The 19,359-nt window shown below is 42.1% G+C and overlaps 1 protein-coding gene across 4 annotated transcripts in view; it reads right to left on the reverse strand.

Annotated features, from left to right (window-relative positions):
* Positions 1 to 19,359, reverse strand: part of FBN1 (fibrillin 1) — a 216,037-nt gene that overhangs the window by 13,505 nt on the left and 183,173 nt on the right. For 3 of the 4 annotated variants that reach the window (XM_083712342.1, XM_083712344.1, XM_083712343.1), the window contains 12 exons: positions 18,907 to 19,035; positions 17,557 to 17,676; positions 16,035 to 16,160; positions 11,837 to 11,986; positions 10,760 to 10,825; positions 9,435 to 9,551; positions 8,928 to 9,047; positions 6,703 to 6,825; positions 5,635 to 5,766; positions 3,366 to 3,491; positions 2,594 to 2,800; positions 281 to 406 (listed from right to left, as the gene is read on the reverse strand). In XM_083712342.1, coding sequence (XP_083568468.1) covers positions 281 to 406; positions 2,594 to 2,800; positions 3,366 to 3,491; positions 5,635 to 5,766; positions 6,703 to 6,825; positions 8,928 to 9,047; positions 9,435 to 9,551; positions 10,760 to 10,825; positions 11,837 to 11,986; positions 16,035 to 16,160; positions 17,557 to 17,676; positions 18,907 to 19,035 — 1,542 coding nt within the window. Of the gene's footprint in view, positions 1 to 280; positions 407 to 2,593; positions 2,801 to 2,820; positions 2,986 to 3,365; positions 3,492 to 5,634; positions 5,767 to 6,702; positions 6,826 to 8,927; positions 9,048 to 9,434; positions 9,552 to 10,759; positions 10,826 to 11,836; positions 11,987 to 16,034; positions 16,161 to 17,556; positions 17,677 to 18,906; positions 19,036 to 19,359 lie in introns of those variants that run through there. The other variant, XM_083712345.1, reaches the window with a different exon arrangement.

Consider the following 19,359-nt stretch of genomic DNA (forward strand, 5'->3'; position numbering starts at 1 on the left):
CCACACAGATTTGAGCACGGCAAAAGTTGAGAGAACAGGTTTGTGGTGGCATGGTGAAAAGCACCTAAGCTACATGGCAAGGCCCTCAAAATTCATTTCCCAAAGAACCTGTGACCTCCCAAAGGAGGTTGAATTCCAGCTTCCATCAGTCCCAGCCAAAATGGCCAATGATCGGGGTGATGGAAGTCACCGTACAGCAACGTAGTTCCTCACCCATCTTTACCAGAAAGGAAAGATAAATAAAATGATTATGTCTGCATATATAATGAGAGAAACCTACCTATACAAAGTGTGCCTGTTATATCTGTAGTATAGCCCTCTTTGCAATTACAGCGGTATGATCCTCTCTCGTTGACACATTCTCCATTCCGGCAAACATCATGAATAACCTTGCACTCGTCAATATCTGAAATTCAATAAATAGGACTATAGAGAAGGCAAAATGAAAGGGGGAAAACGGCACACCTGGGTTCAGTGCTACTCTTGTGCTTTTGCAGGAGACAAAAGTAACTTATCGGTGAAGAGAAAAACATTGATCCTACAATTTAGGAGGATTGTATATAAAAAAAAGGAAAACTGGCGATTTCATGCAATTTCACAATGAAGGAAGAAACCTCAAAATGAGATGGAACTAATGGAGCAACAGCAGACCTAAGGTAAAGGTAAAGGTACCCCTGCCCGTACGGGCCAGTCTTGCCAGACTCTGGGGTTGTGCGCCCATCTCACTCAAGAGGCCAGGGGCCAGCGCTGTCCGGAGACACTTCCGGGTCACGTGGCCAGCGTGACATCGCTGCTCTGGCGAGCCAGAGCCGCACACGGAAACGCCGTTTACCTTCCCGCTAGTAAGCGGTCCCTATTTATCTACTTGCACCCGGAGGTGCTTTCGAACTGCTAGGTTGGCAGGCGCTGGGACCGAGCAGCGGGAGCGCACCCCGCCGCAGGGATTCGAACCGCCGACCTTTCGATCGGCAAGTCCTAGGCGCTGAGGCTTTAACCCACAGCGCCACCTGCGTCCCCTAACAGCAGACCTAGGAGTTGTCAATTAAAGTTTATCAAATGCTGACCTTTCCACTTGGCTCACAACCCAAGTAATGCATTGAGCCATAGTCATTACATTTCTTCTCCCAGCTAGATGTGGGAATCACATAGTGTGCTTTATGACCATGTTCTGACCCTTAGGCCATATTTTCACTTCCTCCTGCCAGTCTGAACAGCAGGAAGGCAGGGGAGGGGAAATGTGCAAATAACATTATTGTAAGGGACATTCCTGCATAGACACTGTTGGACATACCAGTGGATAAACAGTCGAAGCAATAGAAACAAGCTGAAAGACCAACACCTATGTGAGCTAGATACCCCCAACACAAACACATGCACTTACTTGCAATGGCCATTATCACCCAAAGTCTGCTACTCTATCTGGTTCACCCATACCCTCTTCTGCTACTCCTTCATGTTACATTGCCTATTGCTAGACTGTTTCTTTGTTTCTGCAGCACTGGATCTTCTATTTTTCCCTTGGCCTTTGCTGTTCCTGAACTACAACAGCATGTGGGAAGGGAAAGCTTTTTGTTGGCTGCTTTGGGTGGTACATAACAGGGAGGCTAGATCCTGAAAGAGAAATTGCCCTTTCCAAGGTTTGTTTGGTTTTGGGGTTTTCCCCTAAGAACAGCTCAGATTGCATGGAAGAAGCAGTCCTGCGTCTGCCCCAATCCTCATTCACTTGAGTCTCAAATACCAGGGCTCATCTCTCAATGGGCAGGCAATGCTTAACCCGAGAAATGATTTCATGGCTTGTGTTTCAGTACTTTAGTCAATGAAACCTGCTACAACTTGGGCCAAACTACTGTATTTTTCGCTGTATAAGACGTACTTCCCCCCTCCTAAAAAGTAAGGGGAAATGTGTGTGCGTCTTATGGAGCGAATGCAGGCTGCACGGCTATCCTGGAAGCCAGGAGAGCAAGCCTCTTCAGGGCAACGGGAGGAACGCTCCCCCTGCCCTGAAGAGGCTTGGCATGGCTATCCCAGAAGCCAGAACAGCAAGAGGGACTGCTGCTTTCACTGCGCAACGATCCTTCTTGCTCTTCTGACTTCGCTGGAGAGGCGCTGCGCAGCTTTCCCTCTCTGCACAGTTCCCCTTCAGCAAAGCGGCAGGAGAAACGGAGCCCCTTCCATTTCTCCTCCCACTTTGCTGAAGGGGCACTGCGCAGAGAGGGAGAGAATATTTTCCTTGTTCTCCTCCTCTAAAACTAGGTGTGTCTTATGGTCGGGTGCATCTTATAGAGCGAAAAATACAGTACATGTTACATACAAGTGTATGGTGACCTTTCAATTAAATAAAAATAAATGAAAAGCCACTTCAGGAGGCAATTTAAGGTGGCTAAACTGCTGCCATGGGAAGAGTTAAGTGCACCTTTGGCTTCATTGTTCTCAGCTAGACCTTCTCAAAACAGTTTTTGGATTTTTTTTAAAGGCTGATGTGCTACTGTCTCTCCCTATGAACTTCAGGCATGTGGCCCAGGCCACCTAGCTACAAATTAAATGTCTAGTTGAATCGATATTTTTGGTGCTTAAGTTTCTTAAACAGTCATACCGTCGCCACTGGTTGTAAATCCACGGCCAAGAGGACAAAGTTTTTTAAAAGCTACAGTGCCCTGGAAGGGGCAGATCTCACAGTTGGGTCCCCATCCACGCCCGCCATCACAGCAGCATTCAGATTTGGTCACGGGGTTCCTGTTGCTCGATCCAATCTGGCACATGCTCTGTAAGACTTCAGTGAAGCAGTAGCCTTCTCTCTTGTCTGCAAAGCAAATGAACGTCTTTTGCAAAACGCTGACAAAGAGACTCTGATTTTGGGGAGCAGGACAGAGGGAGACAGGGACTGAAAGCAGGAATATAAGAGAAAGAAGGGCATACTTAGCCATATTTAGCAACTGTAACAGGGAGAATGAAAACCAGGCAGCAATAAGAAAGAGGACATTAAGTCTGGAAGAAAGAAAGAAAAGTCATTGAGTGAAGAATCCAAAGAAGACACAAAGGAAGAAATAATCAGAGTTAGAATATTCCAAAGAATTGTTAGGTAACAACAGAACAATTCAGTGCTTGATAACATAAAGACAGAAGCAGATTAATAGCTAGATTCACACAATTCTGGCCCTCCTAAAGTTATGTAGATAAATATTTGCAGTAATGTACCCAGTAGTTCCCTATAATGACAGCTGAACAGCCAACACAGTAAATTTCAGCTGAATTGAACATGCTCAGTTAACAGATTTTGTGAAAGTAGGAGAGCTCACTAATAAGAGATAAAAAATATTTACTGCTCTGACCCATTCCACTGTACTTTTATCTGGCCCCACACCTACCTATGCATTCATTCTGAGCTTCGTTGACGGTGAAACCATCATGGCATTCACATTTGTAACTTCCTTGTGTGTTTACGCATCGTCCATGTTCACACAATCCAGGTTTGGTTTGACATTCATTCTCATCTGTATATTTTTAAGGATATGCCACAAAATTATCATCATTAGTATTTCCACATCTACCTGAAGATGCACATAACTGTTAACTTGATTCGAAAGCAATATATATTTATAGGAAGATTTTTAAAACGCAACAAAAATATCTGACTTCTCATTTAAACTAAACTCACCATGAGTGTTCAAAAATGGATCGAAATATACAATTACATTTGTTTCCTATGACTTTCCGCAGGACAATATGTATTGATGCTTTATTATCTTAGGGTCAAACCAGATGAATTATTGACAATCTGGGGTCAGACCTCTTGTCTCTTTTAATTTATTTTAAAAGCAGATGGGTGGAGGCTGAACTGGATCAATCCAGTTGCAGGCCCAGACGTCATGCTCCCCATTTCCCCAACCCTCTGAAAATTAAAAGACAACTGAGACTTGTTTGGATCGAAACAGGCCACAACCTTACTGAATACAGATGAAAGAGGTTTGGCTTGGGCATGGGGCAATCAAAATACTTCTGGTCCACCTCCCAGAAGTGACGCATAGGTCAATCTGAGCAGGGGTTCCCAAGGCTTACATCAAATAGGGTGACCCCCACAGGGACCACTGTCTAGGGGAGCATCATTGGCCATCGTCCCCAACTGGGTGTGGGGACATGGCAACTCCCCCCAGACCCCTTTAACAAGATACCCCCAGCATCTGGAGGCGCAGGCAGAGAGTACAACCTCCCCTCCATCCATGATAAGAATTGCCCCAATGCCCAACCCAGTTGTGACAATTCCCAGGAGGTAGTCAAAACCACCAAGCTGGAGCCAATTTGCCTGGTGGACAAATTCTTACCCGGCCCCAAAATATGGCAACCACCGTAGCCATAGCAACGTCATTGACCAGCAGCTTGAACCAAGGGAGGGTGGGGTGGGGAACCTGATGAGGGAAAACAGGTAAGGGCTCCAGGTGCGGGCCTGAAGGAGGGGGTCAGGGAGCGGACCTGAGGGAAGCCTTCCTGCTCTGTCAGCTCTGCCCCTTGATCCAGCCCGTATCCAAGCTTGCATACCCATTTGCCAATCCTGGCTAGGATCTGGCTCCTGACAGGTGGTGCAGGCTATGCCCACGCCTCCTATCCGGACAGGATGCTGATCCTGAGATCCCTCGCTAGGGCCTTAGAGGAGCCTTTGCCGCCCCGCAACGATGACGCACCAAGAGGGTGAGTAGACTTAACACACTACCATGTTATTCAAAGTAATATGAAGAGATATGGTAGATTCAGCTGCAGATTTCCAGCACTTAATCTAGTTTTGCCCTTGGATGGCTAAGGATCTTAACTTATTCTCTGGTGCTTTCATGGCACATTACAATACATATTTTCCCGTGGAAGTTCGGATCTTATGAGCTTTACTAGGCATTGCACTGTTGTGCTTTATATGCTTCTTTCCACACTGTAAGGACAATAAACTAAGATAAGGGCTTATCCTACCCCTCCACTTTCCTTACTGCTTCCTCCCCAAGGAAAATCCAATCTTTAGTGCTGAATCGGAACAAATGGCAATTGGGTTTTCCACAGACTACTGTTTGTTCTGATTTAGTGCTAAAGAGCAGATTTTTTCGAAGAAAGTGCAAATCCACTGGGACCTGTGCCTAGAAAGCACATCGCAAGCCAAAAACCACTCAGGCCTGTGCTTTTTGGCAGGAGACAAGCAGAAGTAAGGAAAAACCCTAAGGTTCATGCTAAATGCCAGATCACTCACATGAGAGAGGAAGTGTCACCCAAGCTCTGGGTACACTTTTCAATCGTGATTTCTTGAGCGGCCTGCTACCCAAGTATCAAAGGATGGTATAGCAAGGAACAAATCAGAAATATGAACCAAGCATACATAATATTTGCATTTATGAGGAATTATCCTCTGGAAATCATGTGCTGTATTCCAGATGAAGTTAGTTGCTCTTAGGTCCCACTGAAATCACTGGGATAGGTAGTCATAACTTAAGTCCCATTGATTTAATTAGTCTAACTATTTTAGCTTGGTTCTAATCCCTGTCTCTATATATCTAGACAGAAAAATATTTTCCGGAATCTATTATAGTTAAGTCATGTACATACATTAATCTGAAATCACCATCTGCCATTAGAATTTCTAGGAGATTCATCGTTACTTACCCATGCAACCTTCACCATCTGGTCTGCGCTGAAATCCTGGCCCACATATGCACATATATGTGCCTATCAGGTTTTTGCAGATCATTTGCTTTGAATCACAGTCATGAATTCCATTTTCGCATTCATTCTGATCTGAAAGACATATGCATCGTTGGCAGAAGGTTGGTGAAAGATCAAAATAGCTCATTCTTACTTTTCAAAAAGCAAAAGTGTAAAAACAACCAGTGACTCTGTCTCTGTAACCTTTTGGGAAGAAGTGTGTACATCAGAAAAAAGCAGATAATCTGTGTTCAAGCTCTGTTTTAACGTTTTTATGCCGCTGATTCTAAATAGAGGTAGTTACACTCCTCTGTTTAGATCAGATTTATTTGTGGGATGTGGCCATCTCAAAGACACTCTCATAATATTTGTTTATCAGTGGTACTAATGATCTAGGTTTTTTGAAAACAGGGAGGGGGAGAAATATGTACACCACACTGAGCTTCTTGGAGGAAGGCTAGGATATAAACTAAATGTATGTATGTATGGGGACGCGGGTGGCGCTGTGGGTAAAACCTCAGCGCCTAGGGCTTGCCGATCGCATGGTCGGCGGTTCGAATCCCCGCGGCGGGGTGAGCTCCTGTCTTTCAGTCCCAGCTCCTGCCCACCTAGCAGTTCAAAAGCACGCCAAAGTGCAAGTAGATAAATAGGTACTGCTCTGGCGGGAAGGTAAACGGCGTTTCTGTGTGCTGCGCTGGTGCTGGCTCGCCAGAGCAGCTTCGTCATGTTGTCACGTGACCCGGAAGTGTCTCTGGACAGCGCTGGCCCCCGGCCTCTTAAGTGAGATGGGCGAACAACCCTAGAGTCGGACACGACTGGCCCGTACGGGCAGGGGTACCTTTACCTTTACCTTTTATGTATTTATGTATTAGTGTTCTACTCTCCTTTTAAGAAGGAACTTTTTATGATTATGCCAAAACAGGAACAAGTGGTCTGGAAGGCAAAGGTAATTAATCTTCACACACACACACCAAGAGGAGACTTTGACTGACAGTATTGTATAATTAACAGAATTTCCAGGAATCCTACCTTTGCACATTCGCTTGTCTTCTCTGAGGACGTAGCCTGCAGGACATTTGCATTCATATGATCCAAACGTGTTCACACATCGGAAGGCACAAAGAAGAGGATTCTGGGCACATTCATTTACATCTGTATAAACAAACATAAAAACCAGATACAAAATAAACAATTATTTTTTTAAAAAAAAGCACCTAAAAATGGCTTTACTCCTTTATGCCTACTCTCCTGCAATTAAGAAACAAAACAGATTTTAATGTTTCTACCAAGGGACCTTAAGGGCTCCCCCTCTTCTTAATCCTTTTCAGAAAAGCATGGATTTGGCTTCATGCTGTGCCTTTCTCCTGGCACAATGTGCCCTTCAACCATCTAGGGCACCCAGTAAGTTTTCAAACTTGCAAGGTATTGATGCTACTCATTTTTATTTTTTCTGCATCTCTGCTTTCTTAAGATTGTCTTTGCCCAAACATTATATCTATCCTCACTCATCTCTCTCTCTCTCTCTCTCTCTCTCTCTCTCTCACACACACACACACACACACACATTCCTATGGTCATATCACAAGGCTCCTATTAAAGAACATGTAAAAACACATATTTTAAGTTGTGGGCAAACATATCAGATGACACAGCGATTCTTCCAAAGCAGCTCTTTATTTGTAAGCTGGAACAGAACTAACTGAGGAGCTCAGTCAGCCTGCTTATATAGAGCTCCAGAACAATGTAACTGTTGCCATTTTCTAAAACTATCCAATCACTGAACGTCACTTTCGATCCTTCATTTGCATACAAACTATCCAGTCACTGAACGTCACTTTCGATCCTTCATTTGCATAACTATCTACAGTATCCCCCTGCTGGCCCAGGGTGAGAACTTCAGTACATAACAACATCACAATTTGAAAAGTTATTGTCTAGCACCTTATTTTTCTAGAAAAAAGCACTGAATATTAGCATTTATAGTGGGATTGTCAGTTGGTGGAAAATTTTTGAGATTTAACTTTGACAGAATTGACAAATATGACTAAAGAAACTATTGCTTGTTGTCCAAAATTATTGCTACTGAATATTTTTGATGATACCAATGCAATTATATATTGTCAAAAGAATCGGTCCTATATATGATCTTGGTTCTACTCAGAGTAGGACAAGTGCTGGATACAACCTCAAGTCATTTGTTATTCTATGCCTCAGAAGATAAACCAAGATTTTGCATACTCATGGAAATCAGGTTCCTGGAAGTTTCATATCCAAACTGGGATACTGATGTAAGCATGCATATTACAGCATCCCAGATACAAGGAGCCTTGAGAGATGCCATTTCCAGGGTGAGTGATGTTCCTGAGTACTCATGAATGCTGCAAAGCTGTATGTCTCAGAGTCCCTGCACAAAGGCCCCAATTGCCACTGAAAAGTTTAGTTAGGGGTAAAAGGAAGAGACTGATGGGAGCTTGCGAGTGTGTTTGGGTGGTAACAGAGGGTGTTTGGGGCTCATTATGCTGAGATGTCATCAGAAAGGCAGTTGAGTTGCTGAATTTTGGAACTGGGCTCGGGGTGGGGGGAAGAAGTTATTAACTGAGTCCAAATCCCAATCAAGCTCCTCAGAGTATGCCTATTAGTACCATTAAGGACTAAAACACTTCTCAGCACTGGCTCTGGCCTGGTGGAATGCTCTGTCTCTTGAGACCAGGGCCCTGCGGGATCTGATCTCTTTCCGCAGGGCCTGTAAGACAGAGTTGTTCCACCTGGCCTTTGGCTTGGAGCCAATTTGATTCCCTCCCCCTCTTTCTTTTTCCTTTTTCCTTTCTCCTCCTGTGATGAGGCTGCATTTTAATATTTTAATGCTGTATTTCAATCTTGTTTTTAAGTTGTATTTATTCAACTTGTTTTTATTATTGTTTGTTAGCCATCCTGAGCCTGGTCTTGGCTGGGGAGGGCGGGGTATAAATAAAAAATAAAATAATAATAATAACAAAATAAAAAAATGAAGAAATCCTTTTCCTCTTTCCTCCTTTCAACTCATGAATCTGCTGTCTTTATTTCATTCTAAACTCTAGCAGCCATGGCTTTGCCCTATGCCTAGAACAAAATATTGGACTTACTCACTACTTGGTTATCTCACTCCTTCTCACTAATGAGAACAACAGCCTACTGAAAAGCATGGATGTCAGGACTGAGCATGCCTTCTGAAGAAGCCCACTCAGTCCTTTCTGGAAGGAGTCAGTGGCACTCACCTTCGCATGTCACCATCGGTCCTGGCTCAAACCCTTCCTCGCAAGAACATTCGAAACTTCCAATAATATTCGTACAAGTTCCGTTTCCACATGGGTTTCCTACAGAGCATTCATCAGCATCTGGAAACATGAAAAACAAATGCACAGTATGTCATAAAATAGTCTGAAGCCTGCAACTCCAGCAACCTGCCAGATTTTGAGACTCACAGAGGACAGGATTCAATTAAGTTATTATGCATGCAGAACTGGGTCTGTTGATGCTAGGAAACTTCTCTACTTCTCCTCCCCACTGTGTCCCCTAAATCTGCTCTGGAGGTTTAGGAGGAAACTCAGAAAATATTGAGGGGAGTTTGTGGGGACAAGAAGAGGGAAAAGTCCTGATGCACAAGTGGACCTCATTTCCCGCAAGCACACCCCTACCCAAATACTCATTTGAGAACAGCAAAAGGCATTTTACATTGGCTTAGGAATTCCAACAGCAGAATAAATACTTGTGCCATGACTTACCTATACATTCAGTTCCTTGAAGGTTGTAACCAAATGGGCACTCGCAGCGGTAGGAGCCATCTGTGTTGATACACTGCCCATTCTTACATCTATCTGGATCCTTACACTCATCCGCATCTTAGCCCCAAAATTAACCAAACAGAAAAGGGAAAGAAAAGTTTACTGATGAATCCTGTGTGGAATTGCATTCTATTGTTAATAAATGCAAGGCGAGGAGTGGTTGATTTATCGTCCATAAATACAAGATGAAAAGATAGGTGCTTCTGCACTGTACATAGTTCACAGTTATGGACAGAGTGGCAAGAACATTTGACTCTTAACGTATGTAAACAATTAAATGCAGGCAAACACATCACAAATTATTTAACAGTTTTTACTGTGAACAACCACCACCACCTTCTTGCACACAAATTAGCCAACTTCAAACCACCATTGGTTATGTGGCACAACATCAGTGAACATCAACTTCTATAATGCTTCTTTTATGCTGCAATCCCATGTACTCTTCCCTGGAAGTAAGTTACACTGAATGCAGTGGGGCTTACTCCAGAGTAAACAGGCACAGGACTACCACTTTTACAGTACTGTAAATTTATGTCCCTTTCCCTCCTTCTTTCAGGTATCTTGTCTATCCATTTTCTTCTCTTCTCCCTCCTCCTTCAGGTCTTCGTACAGTTCCTTCTCTTTTGTTCTCTTGCTCTCCGCCTCCAACTGTGCTCCCCTCCCCCAAGTTCCCTCAACTTTCTGTTCTCCCTGCTGTTGCCCATGAGTCATTGTCTAGGTTGTAACACCCCTGGGGCAGGGACCTGTTCTTTCATTCACTACAAAGTGCCAGGCATAGGAACAGAGCTATATAAATAGCGGGGTGCCATCCTATAACCAGTAGCAGTTGGTGGGGCAGCACAAGTGGTGTCTCAGTGCTTTATATGCCAAGGAGGCAATTTCCCCCCTGGCATTTGCTTGAAGTTCATTTCTCTCTTTTTTGAGGAGGGAATCTTTAGGGGTATCTTTTTAGAGCTGCTGTTGTCACAGAGAGGAGAAAAGAACCGAGCAGAGACTTGCTCACTCCATGCTCTCATGACATTGTGCAGAGTGTCAAACGTTTCCTCTGGCAGAGAAAGGCCAGGAAAACCAGCTCCAAAAAAGTTCACTGAGATTGCTTTGAGCTTTGCAGAAACTGCATCTTGACCCAGAAGGAAATACATTTTGAAAAATAAATAGAACTGCAAAGAGCAGAGATTTTATCTGACAAAAAGGGACATTCTCAAACAAGGCAGAGAGAAAACCTCTCAAATGCAATAATACTCCAAGCACTAATTACTTACCAATTGGTTCGCCAAGAGGGCCAACCAGCATGCCGGTTCCGAATGGGCAAATTTGACGATAAGCTTCTGTAAGTCAAATCAGAAGAACAAACCTGCTTAATGTGGCAACTTTTATTTGTCATCTGATACATTAAAATGTTCATAGCCTTGATGAAAATCTTCTAAAGCAGGGAATTGGGAAGGCTTCCCTCCCTGCCCCCCCCCCACCCCCTGCTGAGGGCTGAATTCCCTCAAGGGCAAATGTCCTACATCAAAGGTGGTAAAATTGATCTGGCCAGCATGGATCCTTCCCTGGGTCATATTTGACATCAGGTGACAGCTAGGAAGGAACACTGGCAGCATGCCTATCAATTAATTGGCACTAAGAGAACACTTTCCAAGGTTCTTCTGTAACTTCCAAACAGGTGACAACAGGTGCAGGGGAGGTGAGCAATAGTTTGGGGGAAGCAATTCCCAGAGAAGTGGTGCAGAGAGCAAGGCCAGACTCACATCGTGTGAAATTAATCAAGAGGCCCTATATAGCCCACAGGCCACAGGCTGCTCGCCATTGTTCAGAAGACCTGGATCCAAAAGATCCACAAATGTAAGAAAAACATTCTGTAGTACTATTCAGCAAATTGTCTACATAGCAGTTTATGCAGCGCTGTAACAGAATGGCTCTGTGACAGGTCTCATGCTTTCACTTGAGTGAGCAGACAACCACCTTTGACTTAACTTTTGTTTTTCTTACACAATGCTCTACTGTGAGGTATAAAACAGATTTCACTGAGTGAAAAGCGCCTACCACATATAGAAGGGCATGTCTGGATTTAACCCACTATGTGAGGAGGCCCTAACTGTGTCTTTCTACACATTCCAGAGGCACTGCCTATATCCAGATAGGAAAGTGAAAGCTGTTCTGCTATTAAATGAGCTGCAGATATGAATTCAATGTTATCTTGTACCTAAAGACGAGGTGACAACTTTACAAATGTCTCCTATCTCCATTGCTATTCCATGTTTCTATTGGAATCGTTCATTTCTAATTTCTCTTATGAGTAGGGATTGCAACAACCATTGAGAAATGTTTATATATACCTTCTCCATCACCTGGACACAGTTCACATGGGTCACCCCACCCTTCTCCGTTCATATTGCAGCAACACTCTTGCTTAGAATGGTTTCTGGATTTAGGAGCCGAACATTTCCCATCTTCAAATTTAGTAAAGCAGAAGCTTACTCTCAAATCTAAACAAATAAAAACATAGTATATATTAAGGTATTTAAAAAAACAACAATCCAGTTGAAGGTACTCAAAAAAGCCAGGCAAGTTGTTGATGAACACATAAAGTTTTGATCAATACATACGGTGGTGATCTTGGTACTATTGTTAACATACTATGTTTCTATGGTATTTATCTGACAGTCTTCTGTTCTCATGATACCATATAGGAAATATATGGTAACACTTTAATATAACTTAATTATCTATACTTACTGCTTGCAGTTACAGTACCTATAAATTAATGAAGTATATACCTCTGATTCCGTATTTGAGCAGAAAACAAGATGTGTGCAAGGCCTAAGGGCATCGACTGACTAAATATTATTTATTATTTATTAATTAGCATCTTTTCACTTGTACATAATTTATGATAAAATGGTATAAAAAGGCAAACAACAAATAGTGCTAAATCAATGAAAATAATTATCTGAAAAAGCATACTGTAAATATTAATTCCAAGATATGATGAAGGAACACCATTTAATTACATAATCAATCAACAAATCTTAGCCAGTATTTTCTGGTTCTCATTAAGCAAACGAGTTGTACTCTTTTTTTTCTTTTTTTGCAGCATTCCAGAATTTTAACAATCCATCTCCAACAGCTGGAACAGTATGAAGTTTCCAATTAAAAGCTGGTTCTAATTTTGCTGTAGTGACTGACATACCTGAAAGGTCCTTTCAATTGGAACATTCAACACACCAGACCAAACAGGAGAGAACTGCAGTATAAAATACTTTATATAAAGTAGAATCACAGTTTTACTTCTTGGGGCAGGCTATGTCCCTGGTTACCACGATGACTACAAATTTCCTCAAGGCAAACAAGGAGGGGAGTTGGAGTTTTTTAAATTGTAAGAGAAGTGTTTCTTCTTTTTCAGACTTTCAATGTACAGTCGTACTTTGGTTCTCAAATGGAATCCATTCCAGAAGTCCCTTCGACTTCCGAAAAAGTTCAAAAACCAAGGCACGGCTTCAGATTGGCTGCAGGAGCTTCCTGCAGCCAGTTGGAAGTCACAGAAGCCATGTCGGACATTCGGCTTCCCAAAAATGTTCACAAACCAGAACACTCACTTCTGGGTTTGCAGCGTTCAGGAGCCAAAACGGACGAGTACCAAGAACCAAGGTACGACTGTACTACTATGGAGGTTCAATGAGCATTCCCACTTTGCCAAAGTCCCAAAATATGGAAACAGGGTCCATAACAAGGGTGCTGGAACCAGACGGAAGGCTGAATAGGAAGAGGAGCCATTGGGAGACAACAGCCCTGGTGTGGAAGTGGCCAATTCCTTTAAGCCAGAAGAGAAGCCTCTTCATGAGCAACAGCCTGTCTGTGACTAAAGGATTATTCACTAGCATATCAAGAGAGGCAGAAAGAAGGTGTTATTGGATATAAATAACAGAGGATGGGAAATATATTCTGTAGCTCTCATTGGACAGGGAGAAGCAGCAGGGTCCAAGTAACTCCATTCCCCTTGACTAAGGCACAACAGACCATAGCCTCTATTATTATTATTATTATTATTATTATTATTATTATTATTTGGGTAGGACGTATTTGCAGAACTGACTTATGGAACACAAAAGGCAGGCACACGTAAGCATCCATCAATATCTCTTATTTAATTCCTTGCTATTTGTTTAATTTGTTCTCAGCCTATTTCCAGAACAATGGGTTTTTTTTAACCAAAGATCAGATCAAAGAAACCCAGAAAAAGAATATTGAAGTGGTCTGTCCCTTTCTCCTTTCAGATGTGTCTGGACAACTGCCTGGCGTTCAGAAAAAGCATTATTGGTTTTGTATCACCACACTGTGTTATTCCAGCCGAGTAATCTAAGCACTGGAGCAGAACGGAAACCGCAAGCATCTAACAGACAGACAGCTGGCAGCTTCTCTTGCTGGCAAAGGAACAGTCTGAGTATCAGCTGCAAAACCAGCTGCTCACCCAGTTTTGCTGGAGATTCACAGGAGCAACATCCCAGGATTTATAAAAAATATTTCAATAACGAAGAAAGAAAACCTCCATGACTATTTATCCTGAGACAATCAGCCACAATTATGTATTTAAAATCAACTAATGATTTTCTTGTTTAACAAAATAATTATCAGTACTGCAAAGTGGCTTTTTTCAAGATACTGAAGGAAGTGTAAGGTAATTTAAAATTTAATAAACAAAGACTACCACTCATTTTTTCTCCCTCTCCACACACCTTTAAATTGGGTGGGTATTGCTTTTGTTTGTTACTATGTTATGTATTTTTTGTGTTTTTATATTGTAAACTGCCCTGTGATTCTTGGATGAAGGGAGGTATAGAAATTTAATAAATAACAGAAATAAATTAATTAAAAGGCCATTCCATTTCCTAACCCAGGAACATACTACAGCCAAATATTTGCTAGCAATAATAAATCAATTAAAGGTAATTTGTACATCTATTGCAATCCCTTTGCTCTCTTAAGTTCAGAGGCAGAGACAATAACAATAACAAATTGGGGGCAGGGTGTCACTAGAACTTTAAAAAAAAATGCATGCAGCTAGTGTCAAAAACAGACCACAAAAGTTTTAAGAACTTTATAGACTGTGTAAAGAACTGGATATTGAGGCAGGGGGTGGAAGCAGGGGGTTTCAGATGGGCTGGCCACTTTTAAAAATGCTCTTTGAACAAAACGAAATTATCCATTTTAGAAGGCTCAAGGTAGAAAACTTTCCTCATCAACTTGGATTAAAATATATCCATACTTAGTTTAGAAAAGAATATGTCTCAAAGGGGCAAAATGGAAGAAATTGTCCCTGTAGCAGCGATGGGTCTTTGTGGTTATTTATTGTTATTTTTGACTACTACAGCTAATGAAGACTGGAACTACTACAGTGGTACCTCGGTTTACATACGCTTCAGGTTACAGACTCTGTTAACCCAGAAATAGTGCTTCAGGTTAAGAACTTTGCTTCAGGATGAGAACAGAAATCGTGCTCCGGCGGTGCGGCAGCAGCAGGAGGCCCCATTAGCTAAAATGGTGCTTCAGGTTAAGAACAGTTTCAAGTTAAGAACAGACCTCCGGAACGAATTAAGTACTTAACCCGAGGTACCACTGTACTTGGCATGACAGCACTCTCAAACACTATTGCATAGAAGAGACCAAATAACACATTCAAATACAAAGAAGAGAAGTTATGCAAGTTGTAGGCAGCTGGCTTTCAACAGAGCATGTGGGGAGGAACGTATTGATGTTAAGAGAAACTTTATGATGGAAACAATTACACAAAGGGGTGGAGTGCTCTTTTTTTTTGCTGGAGGTCTTCAAGCAGAGGTTGGGGATGCTAGCTGTGGCTTTCCTGCCCTGAGCAATGGAGTTGGGTCAGTTGGCCTACAAGGCCTCTCCCAACTCTATACTCCAGTTGGTTCACTTCTTGCACATCATTCTTCCCATACTTCCACGGAATAAAACAGCAAGTCATATCAAGGGCCTCTGAATAAAAGAGGAAATCGCAGATTCCTTGAGCAAAGTTCCCAAGAAGTTCTTTTTAACAGCTTTCTTTAGCGGAGTAGCAGTTTCAACAGGGCAAGGCTAAAGCCACAAGTATAAAAGATGTAAGACGTATCTAATTTATACAGCTACAAAAATTATACCACAAACACTCCTCCTCCTCCTCTCTCTTTTTCACCCAAGCAAAGGAGGCCAAACCACAGAGTGGTTTTGGAATTCTGATAAATGCTTGTTCTAGGCAGAATTAATCATACTCTCTGTGGGAAGAAGGAATCAAAAGCCGCTAGCCCCAAGCATGGCTGCACTACTGCCAGAATTTTGAGGTGGAGTCAACAGTCCTGAAGTTCCTGGAAAGAGTCATTGCTTTTCTTCTACTAGCTGCAAGTGCGAAAGGCAGAGGGAAGGTCCAGTTGCACACTTCTTCCACCAAAGAGTTGTGACTGAACTCCAGAGTTTACAGGCCGCGTCAGAAGTGCAGCATCCGTTCTAAACAAAATAATCACTAAAGATAAGAGAGAAGCTTACCTTGACATCTACGTCCTGTTGAGGACACTACAAACCCTTCAGGGCACTGGCAAGTGAAGCTTCCTGGAGTATTGTTGCAGGTGCCCAAGACACAGATCTCTGCCTCTTCTGTACACTCATCAATATCTGCAAGGGATTTATATTTTAGTGCTACAAAACTGAGCCATGAACAACAAAAGATATAATAAAGCCAGTGTCTTGCACTACACAGAAAACGCCACTGTGGTGCTTCAGGAAGTTGGTATAGGGGTCGGCAGTTGTTAGTATTTGTACTGGTACTGTATTTGTTAGAAAATGTATTTCACAAAGAATGAATTGTGCTGGGGAAAAGAAAACCTATGTAACGTAATGTAACAGCTGCAAAATCTTGTGACTCTGATTAAGGTCAGAGAAATACTGAATCATTGGCATGTCAATTTGTTAACTCCCTTTAACAGTGAGTGAGTATGTGTGTGTCTTAGGTAGTGACAGGAGGAGTGGGAGGTGGAGGTTGTTTTGCTGTGTGGAGACTTTGTGTCCAGAGGGGTTGGTGAGGACAGACAAGCTATAATTTATAGACTGTTTCAAAGGACTTTTAGAAGAAAGAAGACCCTCTCTTGGGCTCAAGAGAGTGAAACTCATTGCACTGGACTGTAGGCTTATAATAGTTGCAAGTAAAGAGTTCTCTTCAAAGTCTTGTGTGAGGAGTCTACTTCATCACTAGGGCTTCAAGGGTGAAACCGCTGTTTTGCTCTGCATGACTCAGAAAATAGCCAACAGCAATAAGCCCCATTCACACGCACCCATAGGGCATGGGAGTCACTTCTCTCCATGGTGCTATCTCATACTTCTGAGAAGCATGGGCATTTAGCATGTGGGCAGGACACACTGGGTCCATTCACCAACCAGCAGTGTGGTATCGCAACACGATGTAGCAGTTCCCATGGCACTGTGGGTGGCATGTGAAGGGTACCATAGTTTATATCCCCTGGACTAGGAACAGTGAAGTGCAAAACCCCCCGCCCACTGACATTTTTCTGCTTTCTTTGCAGGTGGAAGCGCAAAACTGATATAGGGAAAGAAGAAGGTGGCAAAACCCTCTGGAGGGATCCCTAATCAGCCACTATCCAAACAAGTTACCTGAATCTGTTCTCACTTGGGCAATTAATTAAAATAAGGTTACCAGATTTTTTTCAATGAATCCAGGGACACTTTTCATCTTCAATGCATTTTGTATGGGGACTGATTTGTAAATCCAGGGACTGTCCCCGGTAAACAGGGACGTCTGGTAACCTTAAATTAAAAGACACTAAGGAAAATGCCATGGCTTACCATAGAGCCCCAACTTATGGTATCATGTTTTGGTTCCCCTCTATTTCTGATTTTTTATTATTATGTGAGAAAATATACCGATCATTTGTGACTCTCTTTGCTCATGAACCCTCCAAAAAAGCTGCTGTAACTTTTTGCCCTACAAGGTATTTCACACTTGTCCTTTTTTTATCTAAAATTATATTGCGGTGAATGAATTATCTTCACATACCATTACAGTTGTCATCTTGTAGGATGTATCCAGGGGGGCAGATACATCTGTAAGAGCCATCCAGATTTTGACATGTACCAGGTGAACATTTGCCAGGATCCAATGCACACTCATTGATATCTGCAAGAAGATATAAACAAAGCAATCATTGGTTTTCATGTGACCTAATCCTGCTCGTTTTATTAAAAAGCTGACATTTCAAAATTAAAACAAGGGAGAAGACTCAGTTTCTTAAACAGTGCATGTACTAGGGCAAGGGCCTAATTACTGTCAGGAAAGATGAGGGATCATTTACTTCCATTAAGCAATTTGATCAAAGATGGTGATTGTGTCCTTTTTACCTCAACTTGATAAATGTCCTAAAGTGTTATGGTTAGAAAAGTTCTAGTTGCAAGATATTTGTAAAACTCAAAAAGAATTGATGATATTACAGTAGTACCTTGGTTCTCAAACGCCTTGGTACTCAAACAACTTGGAACCCAAACACTGCAAACCCAGAAGTAAGTGTTCCAGTTTGCAAACTTTTTTCGGAAGCCAAACATGCTCCGTTTTGAGTGCCACACTTCCATTTTGAGTGTTACGCCGAGGTCTGTCTGTTTTTGCTATTTATTTTGTGCTTTTGTTTTTGCAGCTCTTTTTTTGTGACTGTTTGGAACCCAGTTCAGCTACTGATTGACTGATAGATTGACTGAATGAATGTGTGACTACAGTACATTGTTTAATGTGTTCAGTTTATGAATCAATGGTCTCGTTAGATAGTAAAATTCATGTTAAATTGCTGCTTTAGGGGTTGTTTTTAAAAGTCTGGAACAGATTAATCCATTTTGCAGTGCTTTCTATAGAAAAGCGTGACTTGGTTTTGGAACGCTTTGGTTTTGGAACGGACTTCTGGAACAGATTCAGTTTGAGAACCAAGGTACTTTCGTTAGAACTTTCGTTATGACCGAATTCCCTAATGCCCTAGTGTGCAAGTTTAACAAATAATCTGAAGAAGTGTGCATGCACACGAAAGCTCATACCAATAACTAACTTAGCTGGTCTCTAAGGTGCTACTGGAATGATTTTTTTAAATTTTTTCATTTCATTTCATTTATTTTATTTTGTTTTGACTATGGCAGACCAACATGACTACCTACCTGTAAATAATACATATGTGCTTAATAATGTGAAGGGCACATTTCAGTAAGATAATCAACCGCATTCTACAGTGTACCGGTTTCTATAAAGATCTGTGATCTCAGCAGAAAATCCATTCTGTATGTCTTCCACACAGAGAAACATTGCCAGCTAACTCCTACCATACAGAACAAAACATGGCACTCAAATACTGCTGTTACGTTCATGACATACCAATACAGATCCTTCCTTCTCTTGGCATCTCATAACCTTCATTGCAGATACACTGGAAAGACCCCACATTGTTGACACATTTGCCATTTCTGCACAGATTTCCATTTCCAGTGGCACATTCATCAATATCTAAAAGGAGAAAAAGATAAGAAAGGCAAGAGTTAGGGGAGAGAAATAAAAAAGGGGGGGAGGGAACAGAACAGAATTTTCTACTACTTTATTGAATTGTATTATTGCTTTGATGAATCTGTTGTTGTTTGTTTTATATGCTATTCAGTTTGATTACAATGTTCAAGTTTTTTTTAAACTCTCAGTGATGCTTTCGTGAGCTGCTTTGAGCTCAATATTTGTTGCTGGAAAGGTAAAGGTAAAGGGACCCCTGACCATTAGGTCCAGTCGTGACCGACTCTGGGATTGCGGCGCTCATCTTGCTTTATTGGCTGAGGGAGCCGG

The sequence above is a fragment of the Podarcis gaigeae genome, assembly GCF_964106915.1.
Source record: "Podarcis gaigeae genome assembly, chromosome: 14".
NCBI lineage: Eukaryota > Metazoa > Chordata > Lepidosauria > Squamata > Lacertidae > Podarcis > Podarcis gaigeae.